Genomic DNA, 20,315 nt, shown 5'->3' with positions numbered 1-20,315 from the left:
ACGCCCCCTGTATCTAGGCAACGGAACACATTTTTGGTTATGTGAGCATTATGTTTTCAAGCCCCTCTCATTCAACCTTGGCCATGAAGCATAGGACCTCATTGTTCTGTTGTAAGCATGTTTTTTTCACAAAAATTAATTTTTTTGCATGTAAAAGTACATTTTCTTGCTGTCAACTTAATCAACTGTTGTGCCAAAGCAAATTGATTCCGGTAGAACAACTTCTATCATATGTTGATGAACTATGAAACCATGTGATGATGCTAACGGGAGATTATCCTGAATTGCTAAGAGCAGGGCCGCCGCTCCCTATACGCAGAGTACGCAGACTGTGTAGGGCACCAAGTTCCTGGGGGGGGCACCCTTTTTTTTTTTTTTTTTTTATTAAAAAGGAAAAAGAGATGGTCCGGGGGCCCCCCAAAATAGTTTTTTTTTTTTTAAAGTTCATGATAATCATTACATTACAAAAAATATATAAATTAGTTATGAACAGGCCCATCGTTGTTTTTTCTTAATTGTGTAACCTATCCAGGGGTGGATTACTGCACAGGCACACCGGGCACAGGCCCAGGGGCCCAAGGGCTCAGGGGGGCCCTTAGCCAGAGATACTGATAGTAACTTTTCATGTTGCATAGTCAAAGAGCTCAGTCACTGATGTCAATAACAGGGTCCAAAAAGGAATAGCCTAAATATAAATACTCATTAAAATGTAACAAGATAGAAATCATCATGGGCCCCTCAACTAGTAGGGGAGAAATACAAAAGCAAGTTAAAAACAACAGCATTAGTAGCTCTGTCTAAGGGGGTTGAAGGCCCCCTCACACATACACAAATAAACTTTATATGTGTGAATTCTAAATTGTTCATATCCACCCTTTATCTGTTGAAATGGGCCCCTCCATCATAGAACATGGGTCTGCAGACCAATCTACTGTTTTTACAGTTGCAGAGTAAAGAGTGCTACCTGTTTAAGAAAAATCTGAAAAATAATGTTCCTTCTGCATCTCAGGATTTGATATCTCTCTTGTCTCTAAAATTTCCTCACAAAGTGCACCAGATTGATGCATTTTACTTTAAAAAGGTAAAAAAGATTCCACCCACCCCCCAACAATACCCCAAAATCCTGTGGGAAACACTGACTTCCTTAATATGTTTTTGCCATTAATTGTATGTATCCGCGTAGAAAATTCAGTGTACCTGACTGGATAGGGACAAGTGGGGGGCCCTTTAAGAGTGTAAGCCCAGGGGCCCATTATCTCATAATCAGTCTATGATCCTATCACTCAATTCCTTTGCAAAGGCAGTTTTTTCACAAGTTAAGCTGTTCTTTCTGTTAGTAAATGCTGGCAAATGTGCCAAAAAGCAGTCGCAGAGATCTTGCAAGGGCAAAAAAATTTTGCACGCGCCCTGCGGACGTGAGCTTCTGGGTGTTTTTTTTTTATGGGGCGGGTGGGGGGGGGGGGCATCACTGACAATTTCTGCTTAGGGCACCCAAAAGCGTAGCAGCGGCCCTGGCTAAGAGAGGTAGTTTTCTCTCAAATTGTGGTGGTGGGGTAGAGTGAGACAAATGCTGTGGGGTTAAGTGAGACACAGTGCCCTCTTTTAATGAATCCATTATATTTAGGGTAGCAAGGAGACTAGTTTGAATAGAGACAATGCGGGCCGGAGGACGGGGTTGAATGGTTGAAGGGGTGTCAGCAAGGGCATGGTTTGGCAGGTATTCAATGAATGATCCCAATAAAACAAACGCAGAAAAATATTAATCAAAGACTCAAAAGATGGAAAATGACAGGTGGGTCTAGTCCTGTGTTCTGAGTCCCAGGCTGTTCTAACTGGTTTTGATTTTCCTTTGCTCTGACCCCAAGACACTAGCTGGCTCTAAGGGTCCTGTGTTCTGACCCCCAGACTGTGTTTTAATTTAACTGTCATTATCTGTCATTTAAATGATAATTAAAACATTATGAATTATATGCTGTATTTGATCAGAGTTACTTCAAGTGTTTAGAAAAAAAAATTGCTTAATTGACCAAACCCCATGAGTCCGTCATTAGTTCTGGAATATGTGGTTTTCAAGCGAGCTGTCAGGATTCTAACTTTTTTCCAGAGTGGAAAAAGTAAGTGGATCAGTTTACCAACTTGATTTCTCTGGTCTGTCTCAGTTTACCCCTAAGCTGGGATAAAGTGAGACACAAGACAACTTTTTTTAAAACAATCATATTTTCACTGCCCTTCATCCTGAATGCATTCTGATAATTTCCATTGCTAGGAAACATCCTGAATTAATTGGAAATGTGTAAATTTGACTGATAAATCATTTTAGCTCGCTTAGAGGGGAGCAAATGTAAAAAGTGTCTCACTTTACCCCACTCTCCCCTACTGAACAGAGAAAAGTCAGTCATTTAAAACTAATCTGTCAGTTGCTTAAACACTTAAGAGAGATGAAGGCAAACAAAGCAGACACAATCGCCTTGACTGTGTCTCTTACTTGGTCTCTAGGAGCTGTTTGTTCTCCGTCAGCAGGTTCTCCACCTCCTTGCCCATCCCTGAAACAGGCACATTCACGTCCCCGTTACTCCTCACACTGACCATACATTTTTAAAAAAACTCACATGTTGATTATGATAGTAATAAATTCCATGAGCTTCTGTGGCATCTCGGCGGTTCAGATCAGCCGAGGTTAAAGGCCTACTTCACCAGTTTGAATATGAAGGTGTATTGAATTCTGAGATCCTATGTAGTATAAATGTGCAAAAAAAATTTAAATTGGTTCATCCTAGCCTGAGAAAAGGCAGAAAGAGTGTTTTTTTAACCCTATATTAATCTTACTGTGACATCACAGTAAGATAAATATAGGGTTAAAAAAAAACCTTACTTTGTAAATATTACTGTGATTTCTCCTACTGTGACATCACAGTAATATTTACAAAGTAATTTTTTTTTAACCCTATATTTATTTTACTGTGATGTCACAGTAAGATTAATATAGGGTTAAAAAAACACTCTTTCTGCCTTTTCTCAGGCTAGGATGAACCGATTTTTTTTTTTTTTTTGCACATTTATACTACATAGGATCTCAGAATTCAATACACCTTCATATTCCCACCGGTGAAGTAGGCCTTTAAGTGTCTGCTATTGAGCAAACAATGGAAAATCCTCCGCAAAAAGGCAAAGATTCAATAATTGAAAGAATGATATTAAAACAAATGGACAGATTATTTGTGTTAACAAGCGGAGCAAAACCAGGTCAAAAAGAAGGTTTTGTTTTTAAAAAATACAGAGAGAAAAATGTGTTAACACTCATGAAACTAAATAGTTTTTTAATGAGAAAGAGGTGACTTCTCAATATTTTGGGAGGAGTCCTGGAGCATCTTTAACTGCTACAGCATTTGCATGGCAACTTTTTAACTTTGAGAGGGGTTGGCAAATACAATCATTATAATTGTTCATTCAATCAAAATTGCATTCAGCTTCATGAGTGCACATACAGAATTGGGGGTTGATCCCTCAACCAAATTATTATTCTCATGCTTTACCTATTAATGTTTTTATTCAATCTTAATTATTGCCAGTTATTCATTGATTTTCTCTCAACGTGCAAGCAGCAAGCACTGTACAACATAAGCCAAGCACACACATTTTGTAAGCAGAAATTTCCACACAGAGCAAAAGGCTGGACATGAGAACACATCAAAAGACAAAACAAAAGAAAGACAAAAAAAGCCAAGAGGTTATAAAAATACTAGGTATTGGTGTTGGCTACACAGAAAGTTGTTCTTGCTTAATTAGAAAACCGCAAGGTTTATGTTGGAATATTTGATCTGACACCTTTGAGGGCAGTCTTAAGATTTATTTTCTGGTGAACATACTATATATTTCTGATACATCAGTTTGTTCATCTGCTTTGGCTCTTCTTGCTCATTATCATTTACAAAATCGAAGCTAACTTTATCGTTTTCTCGTGACAGCAGTTGTGTAGCCAGTAAACAAACCATCTAAACACTATATCGAAGTTGTCTCCTGTTCGACTACTGTTTACCACACTGCTTGTTTACCTTCAAGGGCAATTTCACTTTTTTAACTATATTTTCCCCTGTGTTCCATGATGGAGAGCTCTTTATTGTAAAATTTACTTTTACAAGATTAGATTTGTGAAAAGCAAAGGTGGCACAAAATGTAAATATAAAAGCCACACATAAAACGGACACAAAATAAGTACACCACGAGGATGTGAAAGCTGGAGGCCAGGGGGATGACATAACAAGCAAACGTGAGCATGAGCGTAGGCAAGGGCCGCCTTACCGAAGAAATCATCACGGACTGGAGGCAAAAGGAGAAGAATAAAGAAGAGAGAGAAAAGAGAAAGGCCACAGATCAGAGAGGAAGAAAGAGAAGGGCAGGGCAGGAAGGGAGGAGAGGAGAAAGAGAGGACTCTGATGATAAGCATTTATTAATTTTGGATTCGAAGAAGCTTCTGTCTGACACGGAAACTATGTCTTTGATCAAACAGATGACTGATTTTAAAGTCCCAGTGAAACAAAAATGACTTCCATAAAATGATGCACTTTCTATTTGAACTTGAGACCGAAATTTTCAAAAATGTTATGAAACAGTTGGCTGAAAAGTTAAAGGGTGCAGAATGATGGATTTTTGGTTATCACTATATAATAATATAATATCTAAATACTTTCACTGTGACTTTAAAAATTGTGGATATAGGACATCTACAGTATCATCAAAAAAGGCCTGAGTCCCAAGCGATACATTATTAATCACAAATGACTAATTGAAACTATAGTAATGTGCCCCTTTTCTTATTTGTATACACCGGTTAAATAAAGTCTTAGCTGTGCAGCTTGTGGAGATCAGAGAGGAGAGAGAGTGAAATAAAAACCAACGCATGCTCTGATACACACCTGAGAACTCGCCTATGGGTGCCACCAGCAGAAGCACATAAAAAGGGAAAAAAAGGAAATGGGTGAGTTAACAAATGGACAAATCTGCCATTGTCTGATTCTTCTCGATCAAAATCAAACCCCAAAACAACCCTGTTTCAATTAGGGAAATCAAGATAAACAAAAGTCAACAAGATCCCCCAAAGTGTATTGGTGCAAAACAGAGATCGATAAGAAGATAATAAATAACCAGCATAAACAATGAAATATAGTGTAATGAACTAGATGTATTCAATCTAACTTTCAAAATAATTCCTCAACTTTCAACAAAAAATTCCAACTAAAAGAAAAGCTTTTGAAACTCACAACCTAAGAAACGGGCTGCATCAAACATGCCTCTGCACCGTCAAACAGATAAAACAACATACGCTAGAAAACCCAAAGGAATGATCAAAGTAACACTGCATGAATGGGCAGCTGGGGTTGGGGGTGCAGCCAGCGAGGGATTGTATGTTTTTTTTTCAGGAGGTGACGCAGTGATGAGCTGCTGCTGGCATGGAGTGTATTCCAGCCCTTGCCATGCAAAGAGACAGAAAGTTGGTGCATTGGCACATTCACACAGCCTCACACATGGAACTCCTGCCCTGCAGTGATGCTTTGGCAAAAATACAAGTGTCAAGTTTCAACTTTCAGCCGCTCAAGGTGAGCAGTGATCACCTCCGGAGACGCTGAAGGGGGCAGCAGATTTGAAATACTCACCACTGAACCACAACAGAAGGATATCGCTGAGCTCCATTCAGCGAAGTGGTTCCATGGCAAAATGTGTGTCACTTTTTTTTTTTTTGGCATTTTTATGCTTTATTGATAGTGTAGAGACAGAGTTTAAATGGGGCAGAGAGGAGAGTGACATGCAGAGATAGACCGCGGGCTGGAATCGAACCCGGGTCCGCTGCTGGCCGAGGCCCATGGCCCTACCAACTGAGCTAAGGGCGCCCCCTGTGTCATTTTTTACTGCCAAGTTTTAAAGGTGCACTATGTAACTTTGTCATAGAAGTGAGCATTTTCTAAAGTATCTTCTCATAACTGAATACACAAACCTTCCTCACAGGAAAATTGGATCCCTGGAACACTTTATGAATTTAGAAAGCTACCGGAAAGATTAATTAATTAATTTCACTGTTACACTGTTTACAGCAGCAGGGTCCACAATTTTGTTTACAAACATATTCTAGTCTCACATTTGGTTCCAGGTGCCTCAAAATTATTTGATTTTGATTTATGATATAGAACATTTCAATACTAAAATTACATTTAGAGAAAATATATTTTTTGTAAACTGAATGCAGGCTCTGAAAATGTAAACAAATCCCCTCCCCTGAAACTGCATAGTGCACCTTTAAGGACGCACGCTATATCTTTGAACTAATGGACCTATAACTGCAGTCAAAGTGGTGTTGGTACCTAGCAGCTCGGCGCCCGCGTCCACATCTCCAATGATGTCCGACTTGGCGTCCTTGATCTCGTGGTAGAGAGAGTCGGTGTTGATGCCGAAGGCCTCGTTCACAATGCCCTGAGAGGGGCTGAAACACATGGGAGGTTTTTGTCAGAGAAAACCACAACACTAGCCTGGCATTCCCAGACCTGCCACTAGGCGCTGGCAAATTAAATTTGCTGCGCCTGTTGGTCTGGACACTCTCCATTGAAGCTTTTTCAGAAAGTCCAGAAATCCAGACTCACGTTTCAATTAGTTCTATCAATCTATCTATCTAATATGGGCGCACCAGAGCCCTTTGTATGGTGCTCTTGGGCGGACGTAACCGGATGACGACAGTGACGTGCATGCGACGTCGAAGCCGTGATAGTAAACATCAAAGATGGATGCGGATATGTTGTGTGAGTTTGAGACTGCTTTGGCCTCGGCCCTTTACGATTTGGAAGACGGCAATCAAATCTTTCATTAGCAAGTAAATGGAATGTTCTGTTTTGCCGACCAACCATGGCAAACGTTTAATTTAACAGTTTAACAGCTGTTCGCTAAACGAACGGGGCTTAATACGTCACCTTGTGCATCGCTCTGATTGGTTGTAGTGCTATCCAACTGCGTGCGGTGGCATTTGAAATGCACGAGTAGGAGCCGCCCCTTGAGTTGGAAATTACTATTGATCGTGGCCAGACCCTCTATCGTTCAAGATATCAGGGTCTGGATTTCCAGGCTACCACAACACCTCACTCACCAACAATCACTTCTAATACTGTGAATTACAACATTTCTGTCCTCAGGCTTTCAACCAGGCAAACAGCACAGAAACAATAAATATGTAAACACAGCTCCAATTAGTAGAAGCCAGCATCACATTGTGGTATCAGTACAAATGAAGATCAATTAGATCAATAAGAGAGGGAAGTCTATTTTCATTCAATTGAATCAAAATGTGGCACTTTGCTATGGCAGCCCTGCAAATATGTAACTCTGACATCCATTAAAAACTTCAAAACGTAATTTTCAAGTTTTTAACGAAGCTGACAGATTCAAAGATCTTCTGACCAAACGTCACCAAAGATTGAATGAAGACATGGAGTTCAATATATTTAATTACCTGACTCAATTATGCAAATTTAAGAAAGGAGGCTGGTGATTTTGAAGATACAGCATTTTCCGCTTAACACTTTGTACCTGTTTCCCCCGCCGTACACACGGGGGTCCACACACATGTCCAGCTCGGGGGTCGAATCGATGATCTCCTGAAACTCGGACCACTCGTCGCTGCTCCCCATACCTGGAGAAACATGGCGGAGACATAACACTCCAGGGCCTATTTTCAGCTAGACGCTAGAAGGTTAAAAAAACAAAGAACATATTTGTTGAGATCCTCTCTTACCGATGCTGACGTTCCTCGTTTCCTGGGAAACCTGCACCTCCATGTTACGGCTGTCCCGCTTCCTGCGGTTCCCGGCCCGCCTGGCATCGAAGTCTGAGTTTGGGGGGAAGCCCTCGTTGATAGGGGTGACGGTGGCGGAGGGGACGGAGGAGGTGGGCGTGTTGGACTTGCTGCCCGTGCTGCTGGGTGTGGCCGCCACTGAGTCCGACTCTGATCCATCCTCCTTTGTGTGTATGGGCGTATGGAGGCAAGAGACAACCAGCAACAGTATATGAGCATGATATAGTGGAGGCAGGGTCAGCCACAGACTCTGTACTCTTACAACTGAGCGACTTATTTTACTCCCGCTAGCAATACTGATACCAGATATAGAGATAATTATAATGTAACTTTCTTGTGAGCAGCTGCATATTTTCTGGTACAGTCCCATTTAGATTTGGCTTAATTTCTTCAGTATGAGTGAAACTGAATGCATATTTGGGCTATTTTGGAAATAATTTGATCATGGATTCCCGATTTCCATTCGGAATGTGTTAAAAGTGTAAAGTCTAATTCTGGGCAACTTTGGTGTGATGTCAAAAAAAAATTCTAGATGCATGAAATCCATGAGTCATGTGATGACCTTCTGATTTGATGGATCAGAACTTAATTTTTCCTTTCACCCGAATGTGATGCATTCTTTTTGTCCTGGGTTCATTCTCAGCAAAGGTGTTGCACTTATACTCGCAGGATGTTTTCACGAGAAAGCAACACTGTCCTGTTTTTGTTCTTACCTGGGCTATTTCTCTCACAGATATGAATCTTTATGCCATCAAATTGTATGAGTAGCCTAATTTTAAAAAATGACAATTAATAAATGCACAGGCTTTAACTGTGGAAAAAAAAGAGGACGCATGGTAGAAGCTACACGACCACACAGTGAAATAATCACACACTTATAAAGAAAAATCCATGGGGTGAAAAAAACTAATGGACCCCCTGCTTGCTTGAGTCAACATACAGTATAAATCTTACAAAATCTTACTATAAAGGGATAGATTTCAAAGTGATCTAAAGTGATTAATCAGTTTTCTCTAAACTTTGACACAAGCAGGCGTGAGTGGGGTGGTGGGTGGCTAGCTGCTGGAAGAGGCAGCAGTAAGGCTTGCTCCCGCCATCCACCGTCCAGGGCTGCAGTTGTGTGTTTTTTTGTGCAGGAGGACAAGGCCACTGTCCGTCCCACCTGATAGGCGGAGCAGAAGGTAGACTGGCCCAGCTCGCTGACCTGCCAGATGTCTTTCCCGGGCATCCTAGCCCCCCCGAGACCCCCACGTACCATGCCCTCGCCGCCGGGGAACAGGCTCAATGACGGCGGGCGCTCCGCTTTGCTGCTGGCAGAAAAGGGACAGAGAGAGAGGAATAACAACTAATGTGAGACTGGCTACTGATTCAATATTCACATTTACTATATTCAATCACTTTTTCCTCGTCCAGGGCTGAAAGCTTTTCGTGACATGCATCAAAAGCAAGTCACAAGACAACCATACGCAATATGTTTATTCACTCTCTTGCTGAGAGTTAGATGGGAACATTGATAATGGGCTCTCATATCTGCAAGGCTAATATTAAGCTAGCAGCCTGTTAGCGTACCCTAGCATGAAGTATGGGGGAAAAAAGCTTTTACACTTTCTGTATTTGCAGTAATATATTTAAATATAAGATGTCCGAGGGTTGTGTTACCTTCATTGCTAAGTTAAGCAAGAGGTGCTGGCTGGCTGTAGCTTCATGTTTACTTCTAACCTAACTCTCTGCGAGAATGTGAATAATATAGGTAAACTATTTTTTAGAGAACACAAGGAAGTCCAGATGGAAAAAGAAAATGCCTGCAATCGAACCCACATCCTTGTGTATTAAAAATTACATATTTAAATATTTAAAAAAATTATATATTGTTTTAGAGTTAATGTCTAATTTACAAGACCTACAACAAAGAGCAATTCTGGCTCTTAGGCGAATGTGTGGCATGCAGTTCAGTCCACCAAGTCAAACACACTTACCTGTGAGCTTCCTTATTAATAATAATTTAGTTAATTATTATGTATGATGAAAACATAACTGCCAGAAACTATCCATGCATACTGCAAATGAATCTATCCAAATGTATGTGCAACTTGACTAAACATCAGACATGCTCAGCTCAGATTGATACTGTGTGTTGATACACTTGTTCAAAAAAAGTACAAGAACTGCACTAAACCTACTTCTACTTTACAGAATTGTGATGCATATCCATATAATTGCTTCCTCTCTGCATTATACTATTGTTTCAACTTTGGAAGAGGGACACATAAGACAAGAAAAGCAGGCAGACAGAGAAACATGGGAACCAACTGGCAACTCAAGAGGGTAGAAGGAGGAGAAGGTAGATGAGGGAAACTGGATAACATTGTACAATTCCTTTTTTCATTCTTTCTGAGATTGTTGCCACAAGCATAAGTAACTGGTAAAAAAGCAAACGCATAAAGGAATACGTTTTTACACAGGGTTTTGGGGCACGGCAAAAATATGGGGAGGGGACGTCAGCAAATTCTTAAGTCACATTTTAAGTCAAAGCAGGCTGGTTTTAGGAGGCGAAGCTTAGGGAGTAGGTTTGGTATAGGGCAGTCGTGGGACCGTGATGAATTTACCTTTTCCTCCATGTGTGGCGTTGACTGTGCACACAGCAGCACAGAGAGCAAGCCAGCAAGACAGACAGACAGACAGACACGGATTAGAGAAAGACAACAGACAGGAACGGGCCGTGACGCATGAACACACACATACACGCACCCACACTGCTGCTTTAAAGCAACTTTATAATTCTTCACTTTCTTTTTCTTAAGTTAAACTAATGCATGTTGTGATCCTTGTCGGTGCTTCTATTTAATGCACAACAAACAAAATAGATCAGGACACAAACCATCAGCGGCCTGACATTTCTAACAGTTGAAGATTTGGAGGATTAGGTCTGCCTTTTGAATCAACAGTGAAGCTGAATAGAAATGGAAGACACTGTGTGTTTAGTGAACATGTTGCAGGGAGGCGACTAATCTGCGGTTCCGCTGCAGGAGCTGCACCAGATGTCCCACTCCTCGCCTTGCTGCATGCTCATAGGCCTATAACTGAGAAGGGAATTGTGTGTCTGCCAATTAAGGAACAAATAAATAAACTTTTTCTTCCCCCCCCCCCCATTATTTCCCACAAGACTTCATCCATCTGAAGTTTTTTTTCTTTTCACATTTCCTCTGCTCTCTTGTCAGTGGGTAGGTAGCACCAGCTGCTCAGCGCGGCTCGTGACAAACAAACGGCAGCATCAACACAAATGAGCACGGTGGTGGTGGTGGTGACACGTGACAAAGCCCGACACTTAACGTTAGCGACAGGACGATGGGTGAAAGTTATGATTTCCAAAGATATAAATGCACACAAACATATTTACTGTACATGCACCGACACACACACGTGAAACAACTCACGTTCGTCCGGTGCCTTCTGATTGGCTCCCTGCCTGCTGCATTTTGGACCGCTCTATGTGCTCAACGTACGTCTGAATCATCTGTGAGCAGCATTAGTGAGGGAAAGAAAAATACGTGAGAAAAGAGGGTAAGATGTTCAAGGACAAGAGATACCCCCAGGATTAAAATGTAGAAGATTGCTTTGATGACAGAGATTTAATGACAAATTTGGAAAAATTTGGAAGTCTTAACAACAATCAGATAAACGATTATATTATCTCTGAGGTATAAAGTAGCACTTTTGTATATTGCGATCTATTTACTTCAAATTGTGTTTTGTTTGTGTTGCCAGGCAGCCATTGTTTTCATTTATTCACAGAACGTTGATTGTGTTGGGTAATCCATAAGGCAAGGCAAGGCAAGGCAAGTTTATTTTTAGAGCACATTTCGGACACAAGGCCATTCAAGGTGCTTTACATAAGCAATAACAAAATACATCAAGTAAGAACAAAATACATCAAGCATAGAGCACACATTCAAAAAAGAATTTAAGCAAGAAAAAAATACATCAAGTATAGAGCACACATTCCAACAAAAAAATAAATAAAAAAGATTTAATTCAAAATGAGAAATTAAAATTTCAGGTTAATTCGGAAACAGAACGGTCTTCAGACCTGATTTAAAAGAGCCAAGTATTGAAGCGGATGAGATGAAACCTATGGCCACATTCAAACGTAAAATAATATGGGAAGAAATAGTAAGCTCCACTGTAAGAGCATTAGACCATCTGAAAATTGTCTAAAAAAGCAGAACGGTGGTATGACCCTTTACAGCAATATTTTTCCTTAATGCCTAGGGGCTATTTGAGAATGTTATAAGGACTTAAATGGTTGCTACGAGGCTTGTATGTTTGGTGTATTTGGAGCTATAGAAATACATGTGTTAATAAATTATCTTGGGAAGGTCGGGGGACTGTCGCTTTTACCTCAGTGTGGCGCTGGTGCAGAGCGTTATACTCTTTCTTCATGTCGGATTCTCGCTCCTCCAACCGAGTGACTGAGAGACAGAGGGAGACAAGTTTAACAGGCAACAAACATGCAAGATACACTCAACAAAAATATAAACGCAACACTTTTGTTTTTGCTCCCATTTTTCATGAGATGGACTTAAAGATCTAAAATTCATTCCAGATACACAATAGTACCATTTCTCTCAAACATTGTTCACAAATCTGTCTAAATGTGTGATAGTGAGCACTTCTGCTTTGCTGAGATAATCCATCCCACCTCACAGGTGTGCCACATCAAGATGCTGATCTGACATCATGATTAGTGCACAGGTGTGCCTTAGACTGTCCACAATAAAAGGCCACTCTGAAATGTGCATTTTTTTGCTTTATTGGGGGTCTGGGGACTCAGAACCAGTCAGTATCTGGTGTGACCACCATTTGCCTCATGTAGTGCAACACATCTTCTTCGCATAGAGTTTATCAGATTGTCAATTGTGGCCTGTGGAATGTTGGTCCACTCCTCTTCAATGGCTGTGCGAAGTTGCTGGAGACGGCTTATGGTGGAGAAATGAACATTCAATGCACGAGCAACAGATCTGGTTGACATTCCTGCTGTCAGCATGCCAATTGCACGCTCCCTCAATGCTTGTGGCATCTGTGGCATTTTGCTGTGAGACAAAACTGCACATTTCAGGGTGGCCTTTTATTGTGGACAGTCTTAGGCACACCTGTGCACTAATCATGATGTCAGATCAGCATCTTGATGTGGCACACCTGTGAGGTGGGATGGATTATCTCAGCAAAGCAGAAGTGCTCACTAGCACACATTTAGACAGATTTGTGAACAATGTTTGAGAGAAATGGTACAATTGTGTATCTGGAATGAATTTTAGATCTTTAAGTCCATCTCATGAAAAATGGGAGCAAAAAAAAAGTGTTGCGTTTATATTTTTGTTGAGTGTAGATGGAGCCAGGGTATTAAATAGGATGGCTTGGCTAGTTAAGTACAAATAGATGACAATTGGATGGGGTATGGTTAATACCTGAAGGAACGACTGTATATGTTCAAATATTGGGTCTAAGAAAAAGCATCTTCAAAAGCATCATGAAAAATACAACTGCCCTTTCCATCTTCCCATTAGAAATAAAATAGAAATGTATTCCTCAGCGGAAGTGTTGCTCCTCCTGTACTGTAGTGTGCACAAACAAAAACAGAGATGCAGATCTGTACATTAATTAATCAAATATTTTAAAAACTAAATTTCCAGGTAAAGGAACTATATTACTGTTCTCAGCTATAATGTTCCATGTTTTGTAAAGGCTTTTACTTTTCTCACTCACAGCTGGATGTTGATTTAAAAATGTTCCTGCTTTAACTCAAATTATTGTTTTAATGAATGGACATGGAGTTGAAATTAAAGCGGACCACAACATCCTGATTTCCGCTCTGCCTGGGACATTCCTTAGAAGCCAAGCCATTGGTACTGCCCGAGCAGTATATTAGGCTTAGGTTTAGTTTAGTTTATTAAGATCCTTATTAACTTATGTCTGTCTTAAACATTAGCTACTCTTCCTGGGGTCTCTATTATTTCATTACATAAACATGAAACACACATCAAAGGTAAAACTTACATACATAGCATTCATAACAAAAGTAAAGACAATACATCACACAACAATCAACACAAGCTCAAAATCTGTCTAATACACAAATGAGGATGTCTGTCAACTCACTCTGGTCGTTATAGTTCTTTGTCTTGAGCTCCTGCTGTTTCCCCTGCAGCTCTAGAAACTCCACCTGCACCTGCAGGTCTTTCTTCTCTGCTTCCAACGCATCCTCAAATTCAATGAATTTCTGACAGATGACACACGGGCAAAGATTAGGATGGAAATTCATTCACACACTGTGCTTAAAGTGACAAATGAATAATACTGAATTTATTGTACATGTATTGGATTTGTGGAATGTATATGGAAGGAAACACTCAGGTTACTATGTTTGTGGTCACTACACAGCGTTGTCCTGAAATTAGGAAACAGCTGCGATAAGGACAATCTGAGATAAGCTGTACAGTCTGACCTGCATGATACAAACATGTTTCCTGCATTCCAAATCGCATACTCTTTCTTTTTTCTATTCTACATACAACAGCTGATCAATAAAATAATCTAGTTAGTATTCAGTATACCACAATTGGGACATACTTTTACTTATTTATTTCATCATAACATGGCAGTTTGATCTTGCCTCCTGCTTATATATCCTTCCCATCCCTGGTTGTATTCATGCGGAGATGTGGACAATCAAGTGCGCTCCTTTCCGATGCGCACTTGATTGTGGGTCATAATTGCCCAAATAGCATGCTGATTTCAATACTAAAGATCTCTGGCGGATGTAGTAGGCATTGGGGTATCTTTAAGCATGCTAAATCTGACTACAAGAATTGGGACATCCTAAGAAAAATTCTGCCATACTAAATAGCTGAAAGTATGGGTATTGGAACGCAGGGGTTATTTCCAATACCTTTGTCTCTAACAGAAAGCTCAATAATACCTAATAAAACAGAACCCACAGTGTACACATAAACTCATTAACTGAGGAACCAGAATAGCCAATAACACAGAACTAACGTGCTTCCCTTTCACATCGCTTGTTTTTTTGTTTTTTTTATAAAAGCTGTTTACAATGTCTTCCTTATCCCAGTGCAGCAAGTCCTTGAATGCTTAATACTGTAATCCTCTGACTGCAAGGAGACCGTGCAACCAGGAATATGCAGCAGATATGCACAGCACAAAGAGGCCATTGCTATAGTATTGTGAAACGACTACTAGTTCTGATATCCAACACTGGACAACATTTAGGAGTTCTGGACATATATTTATAATACGTGAGCCATTTCGTCGTTTTAGCTACTGTCTATCTGAGTGCAAAAAGAAGCTAAAATATCTCATATACAGCATGTATATTAGCCAATAATAAGATATATTACTCTTCTTATTGGCTCAATCAATGATATATATATTTTAAGGTATTTTAACCTTTTATTGACAGTTGAGAGGGGAGAGTAGATTGGAAATGGAGAGAGAGAAAGGGGATTGACATGCAGTAAGGGTCCACGGGTTGGATTTAAACCCGAAACCCAATCAAAGGAGAATTTGTGTATGAATCAAATAAAAAAATCTGACAATACACACAATTATATTCTCCATCGTCATTACAATTAATGTTCATATCGGAGGGACGTCATGGTGCGATTTGTAGTGTTTGAAATGTAATGCTTCACACATTCAGAATAACTCTTCTCTACATATAAGCAGAGATTTCTTCTGCTCATGTCGGGACGGGAGTATTTATGTTCGATCATTTAAAACTTAAAAGTAGCAGTGCCATAATGCACTTCTCTATCCCCAGTTTCCACCTGCATCTGAAGCCTAACCCCTTCAATCTCCATAAACGTCATATGATTGATGCAAACAGCAGTATCTTTACTGTAATTAATTTCTCTGACAAACCAGAGATGTTGTGGTCCAACTATTTACACCTTGTACTACCTAAACAGAGAGTGATCTCACAATAGCATTTTACTATGTCTGTATATGTCCCCAACTTATAAAACCTTGAGGAAAAGTTGTCGGGTCATATGTTAAGACAGCGTTTCTACGGATTGGTGGCCATGTTCTGCAGGGCAAGGAGACATGGATTGAAGCTACTGTGTGAAATCAGTGCTTTTGCTTTTTCTCTACAAACTAAATCAACTCACACCGAGAGAGAAGGCGACAAGAGCGTGGTCTGATAAAGCCAAGGGCAGACATGATCAATGTTTTACTGTCATCACACCATGAGGAGTGTGTCATCAGCGCGGTAAGTGATGCAAAAGGGATGGATCATCCCAGCAGGAGGCCTCCGAACCAGACAGTAAAGATGAAAATGTGCAAGAAAAATGGCTGAATTTGTTTAGCTCGCTTTACTAAAAGTGTAATTCTGGATGTCTTGGTGAAGGCTAACATGAGCAGACAGGGTGGGAGTTGTGGCTTTGTGTACCATTAGCGTGAGCCTAATAACCTTGTAATCTGAGCCGCTCTATGCTCGTTGCGAGAGGGCGTTGTTATTGTTTTTCTCAGGCTCTGAGATTCTCACTTCTCAACTATCTCTCTCTCTCTCTCTCTCTCTCTCTCTCTCTCTCTCTCTATCTCTCTTGTTCCTCTCATTTTCGATATGGCCAGTGCATGTATTCCTCATACTGCATCTTTCTAAACCTCCGTCCATTTCTTTTAGTGTGTTTTTGCTCTTGTTCTTTCTCGGCCCCTCTGAAGCACAAATCAGGTTACAGTGCCAGGCTACCTCAGTCTGTGCTCTGTGCACTATTGATTTCCTATGATTCCCCATCCCCTTGCACACCATCCCATCCCCCCATTATACCCCTCTGCTAGTAAAGACAAAACTTCTCTCTCTCTCTGTTTATTTGTCCCAATCAAATGTTGTCACCTAATTTGATCTGAGATCAAAATTTACTTTTCTCGCTGTCTGCTAAATTAAACTTAACACCAATTAAAATCGAGATACATTAAATAAACCTGACAATAAATAAGACAACTTTAACATATTAAAGTTTCAGATATAAATTAGCCCAAAACTTCACATTTAATAGGCGTGGGGGCCAATGTGAATTCAAGTGATGACAAATAAAAGTGAGATAAAACAGTAATTGCTAGCTTTACTCAGCAAGGCACGGATTCTGCACAAATTTCATTCCATGTGCTCTCAGCAAAATTCTTACATGGATAAAGAATATAACAATTTTAAACCTAATTGATTTTTGCAAGGTTGGTCAATATGAAGCAAATTGTAGAGTTGCCTCTAGTCCGGTCAGCCAAATTGTGTTATAAACCAGAAAAGGAAGGAAGGGTCCAATACACAATAACAACACAATAACAACACAATAATGTCATTTCCAATATTCTCCTTTTAAAGCTTGTTTCATCAGTGAGAGTTTTGGTTTACTGAGCTACATGGGTTACGCATATGCAGAGTAAATTTAACTTGTGCATTTTGAAAGGATTTACAGTCATTGTGATCCCCCCCTCCCCTCTCTCTTATAACCAGCAATATGCCTATGTTACCTGCAGCACCTGTTGGCGTTTTGAAGTTACAATGCAAACACATTTTTAAGATGCAGAGCTTTTAGTTTATTCTGGCATGTCATCAAAATAAGACTAGCCTATATATGCCGACACTGATATTCTGACTAGTTTTATGAACCAGCAGGTCCTCTCTCGATCAACAGCTCAGAGTGAAAATGGACTAACTGACACAAAAGCAGATGATGACACAGACTAAAAGCAGAGCTAAGCTGACAGTAGCAAGGCTGCGAGTGATATCCTGAGGCCTCTTTGGATGAGAGGAGGATTAGAGTTGCTTTATGATGACAGAGGAAAAAAGACAGTGGTGGGCGTAATGGGGAAAAGAAAAAGATAAAACATAAACAAGATTTGCTGGAGGTGGAGTTTGGACGGTAATGTGATCGCTCCATATTGATGTCCACTTTTGTTGTGTGTCCCTGTTTTTAGAGTGTGACACCCACTGATGGTCGCGCCTACACCCCTTCATCTGTCAAAACTGACCATTGATCATCACATGTGTACACTATCATGTCCTGACTCTGTGTTTTGCGTATTGTTTTTGCATGTGAGACTTGTGGCAGCTCAGGTAAATGAGCTAGTGGTATTAGTTACAGAGGTAATCCTGAAAGTAAAATCTGTAGTAATCACTGTGTTACCAGTTGTAATTTAGTGGTAGGGCATATATGCAGTACTATTAGTAGTAGCCTGGTAGTGGCAGAACTGGTAAAAAGTAGAACTTAAAATGCTTAACCTTTGAGTAGGCCTACTGTTTACTTGCATGGACTTTTTGTTTTTATGTAAACTACATATTTACTCTGTGATTGAAACCTGCACATCTTTTAAAAATACAGAGTTGAAATTGTGTATGTCAGTGCTTTGAGTGAGAGTAAAAATAAACTCCATGTCACAGGCCCTATAACTAACATGAGTCACATGTTTTGAGGAGGCACCGTGACAGACAGTGAAGGAAGATGAAGCTTGGGATGATGCGGTGATGAGGCCCGGGCAGGAGCCATGCATTTATCCGCCTATACACTCACCTCCTCCGCCTGCTTCCTCAGCGCTTTCTCGCGCTCGTACTGGGTGATGAGCTGCTCGTTGTCCTCCTTCAAAAGCTCCAGCTCCACCTCGTGCTCCTGGTTCTCGGTGAGCACCGCGTCCAGGTTCTCCAGCACGTTGACCACCAGCGGCATCAGCTCCTTCACCACCTCCTCGTCGTAGCTGCGGATGAGCCGCTCGAACTCCCGATAGATGGAGTTGGCCAGGCCCGACACCCGCTCCGACATGACGGAGCCCGTGCCGTAGTCGTCCTGGTAGACCACCTCGTCTATCTGGAGCTCCATCATCTTGGCAGCCGACGAAACTGCTTACCCAGATGAGGAGGCTGCTGCGCTACTCAAATTGTTTTTTTTCTTTCTTTCTCTAGGCCTTTAAGGCGAGTTTGTCACAAGGTTTATATCCGCTCAGATGCAGGAAAGAAAGTGGGACCTTCAATCACAGCCCTTCCCACAAATTAATAAAACCACTTATGCCATTTTTGTCAGCAACACATAGCCTAGGATTTTTGCTGAACCAAGAGTGGCTGTTGCTGTGTGTAACGGCGCATAACCTTGAGGTCGGTAGTGGAAATAAGCTATATGGCTCTTATAGCCTATTTGGATGTAAAGAAGGCCCCCCTCCTCCTCTAGCCCGTTGTATCGCCTCCAAACGCGGCCCGGCTATGGCTCTCCTCCCGCAGAAAGCATCTGATCCAGCGGATCGGCCCTCGTAGAGTCCATGCCGAGGAGCGAAATGCCTTCGTCGATGGTATTGCACCTGCCTCTCAGCAGCAGCCGCAGCCATGGACCCCAGCCATTACTGGCAGGGGAAATAAATAAATTAATAAATAGGCTAGGTAAATAAATAAAAAAATAAGCGAACGCTCCAGATCGCCGCCGACGCCCCGATCCACGGTCTCTATAAGCGCGTCTCTCTCATGTTTCGTTTCGTCGCCCCCTTCCAGCGGGCTGCTTGCCGATGCTGTTGCTGCTGCCGGCCACGCTCGGGCGTTGATGGTGATGTCGCCCTATGGGAGAGGCTCTCTCCCTGCTGTTCCGATGGAGGAGCCAGCTGACCGACTCTGGCTCACGTCACACAGTCTGCATTGAGCGAGCGGAGCCACTGCGTCAAGTCTGACACACGCCACACCGGAGGTCGGCTCCAAGATTTCACAATAAAGCCACACTATAGCCTATCTGAGAATTTCAAATTTGACAAATATTTTAATATCATAGATTGTCGTTAAAATGAGGCCTATGTAACACATTAACTAGGCTATCAGTGGAGTAGGCCTAGCCTAACCTATAGGCTTACTTCTCATTCTGACGATAGCCTATTTATAAGATCCTCTGGGGAGCGCTTTCTAAAGTCTTGGAACAGTATTAAGTAGAGTACAATTCATAACAGAACTTGAGCGACAAACTGAGTGTGAAGTTTAAAAGGCTTGGGCCTTTTTCAGGCTAGTATTTGCATTGTGGATAATGTATTTCAGCCTCACCCATGACTGGACTAAAAGGCAGGATACATCAGCCTCTGCGGGTTCATTTGAAACCCTCTCTCTCTTTTGTGTGCATTGCTCAATTACTGCACTGCCCACTTTGCTACGTTGAAATGTTTAAAATATTATTATAGAAAGAAATCCCTTCAAGCGTGCTGCGCACTAGTGATTTTGCAATCACAATCTCCGGTGTCACTTTGAGTCCAAGTGTGAGATTGTGCCAAATTTGACCAAGATCCCTCAAGCGTTCTTGAGATATTGTGTTCATGAGGCATAAGGTCACAATGACCTTAAACTTTAACCTCTAAAATCTAATACATTTTAAATCTAATCTAATCATATTTGTTCAATGTTTGAAGTAGATCCCTCAAAATGTTCATGATATATTGTGCTCATAAGAATGGC

General features: G+C 41.1%; 1 protein-coding gene across 1 annotated transcript in view; it reads right to left on the bottom strand.

Moving 5' to 3' along the window:
* The window catches only part of mapk8ip3 (mitogen-activated protein kinase 8 interacting protein 3), a 35,346-nt gene extending 16,344 nt beyond the window's left edge, over window positions 1-19,002 (bottom strand). The window contains exons 1-10 of the mRNA XM_080044128.1: window positions 18,415-19,002; window positions 13,988-14,108; window positions 12,230-12,300; window positions 11,266-11,345; window positions 9,087-9,141; window positions 7,772-7,994; window positions 7,567-7,669; window positions 6,354-6,472; window positions 4,914-4,925; window positions 2,486-2,543 (exon numbers count right to left, since the gene is read on the bottom strand). Coding sequence (XP_079900254.1) covers window positions 2,486-2,543; window positions 4,914-4,925; window positions 6,354-6,472; window positions 7,567-7,669; window positions 7,772-7,994; window positions 9,087-9,141; window positions 11,266-11,345; window positions 12,230-12,300; window positions 13,988-14,108; window positions 18,415-18,720 — 1,148 coding nt within the window. The 5' untranslated portion in view covers window positions 18,721-19,002. The remainder of the gene's footprint in view (window positions 1-2,485; window positions 2,544-4,913; window positions 4,926-6,353; window positions 6,473-7,566; window positions 7,670-7,771; window positions 7,995-9,086; window positions 9,142-11,265; window positions 11,346-12,229; window positions 12,301-13,987; window positions 14,109-18,414) is intronic.
* Between the last annotated feature and the right edge of the window lie 1,313 nt (window positions 19,003-20,315).

This window comes from Ammodytes marinus, assembly GCF_949987685.1.
Source record: "Ammodytes marinus genome assembly, chromosome: 16".
Lineage (NCBI taxonomy): Eukaryota > Metazoa > Chordata > Actinopteri > Uranoscopiformes > Ammodytidae > Ammodytes > Ammodytes marinus.
The sequence above is the reverse complement of the archived record's forward strand: the minus strand, read 5'-3'. Positions and strand labels throughout refer to the sequence as shown.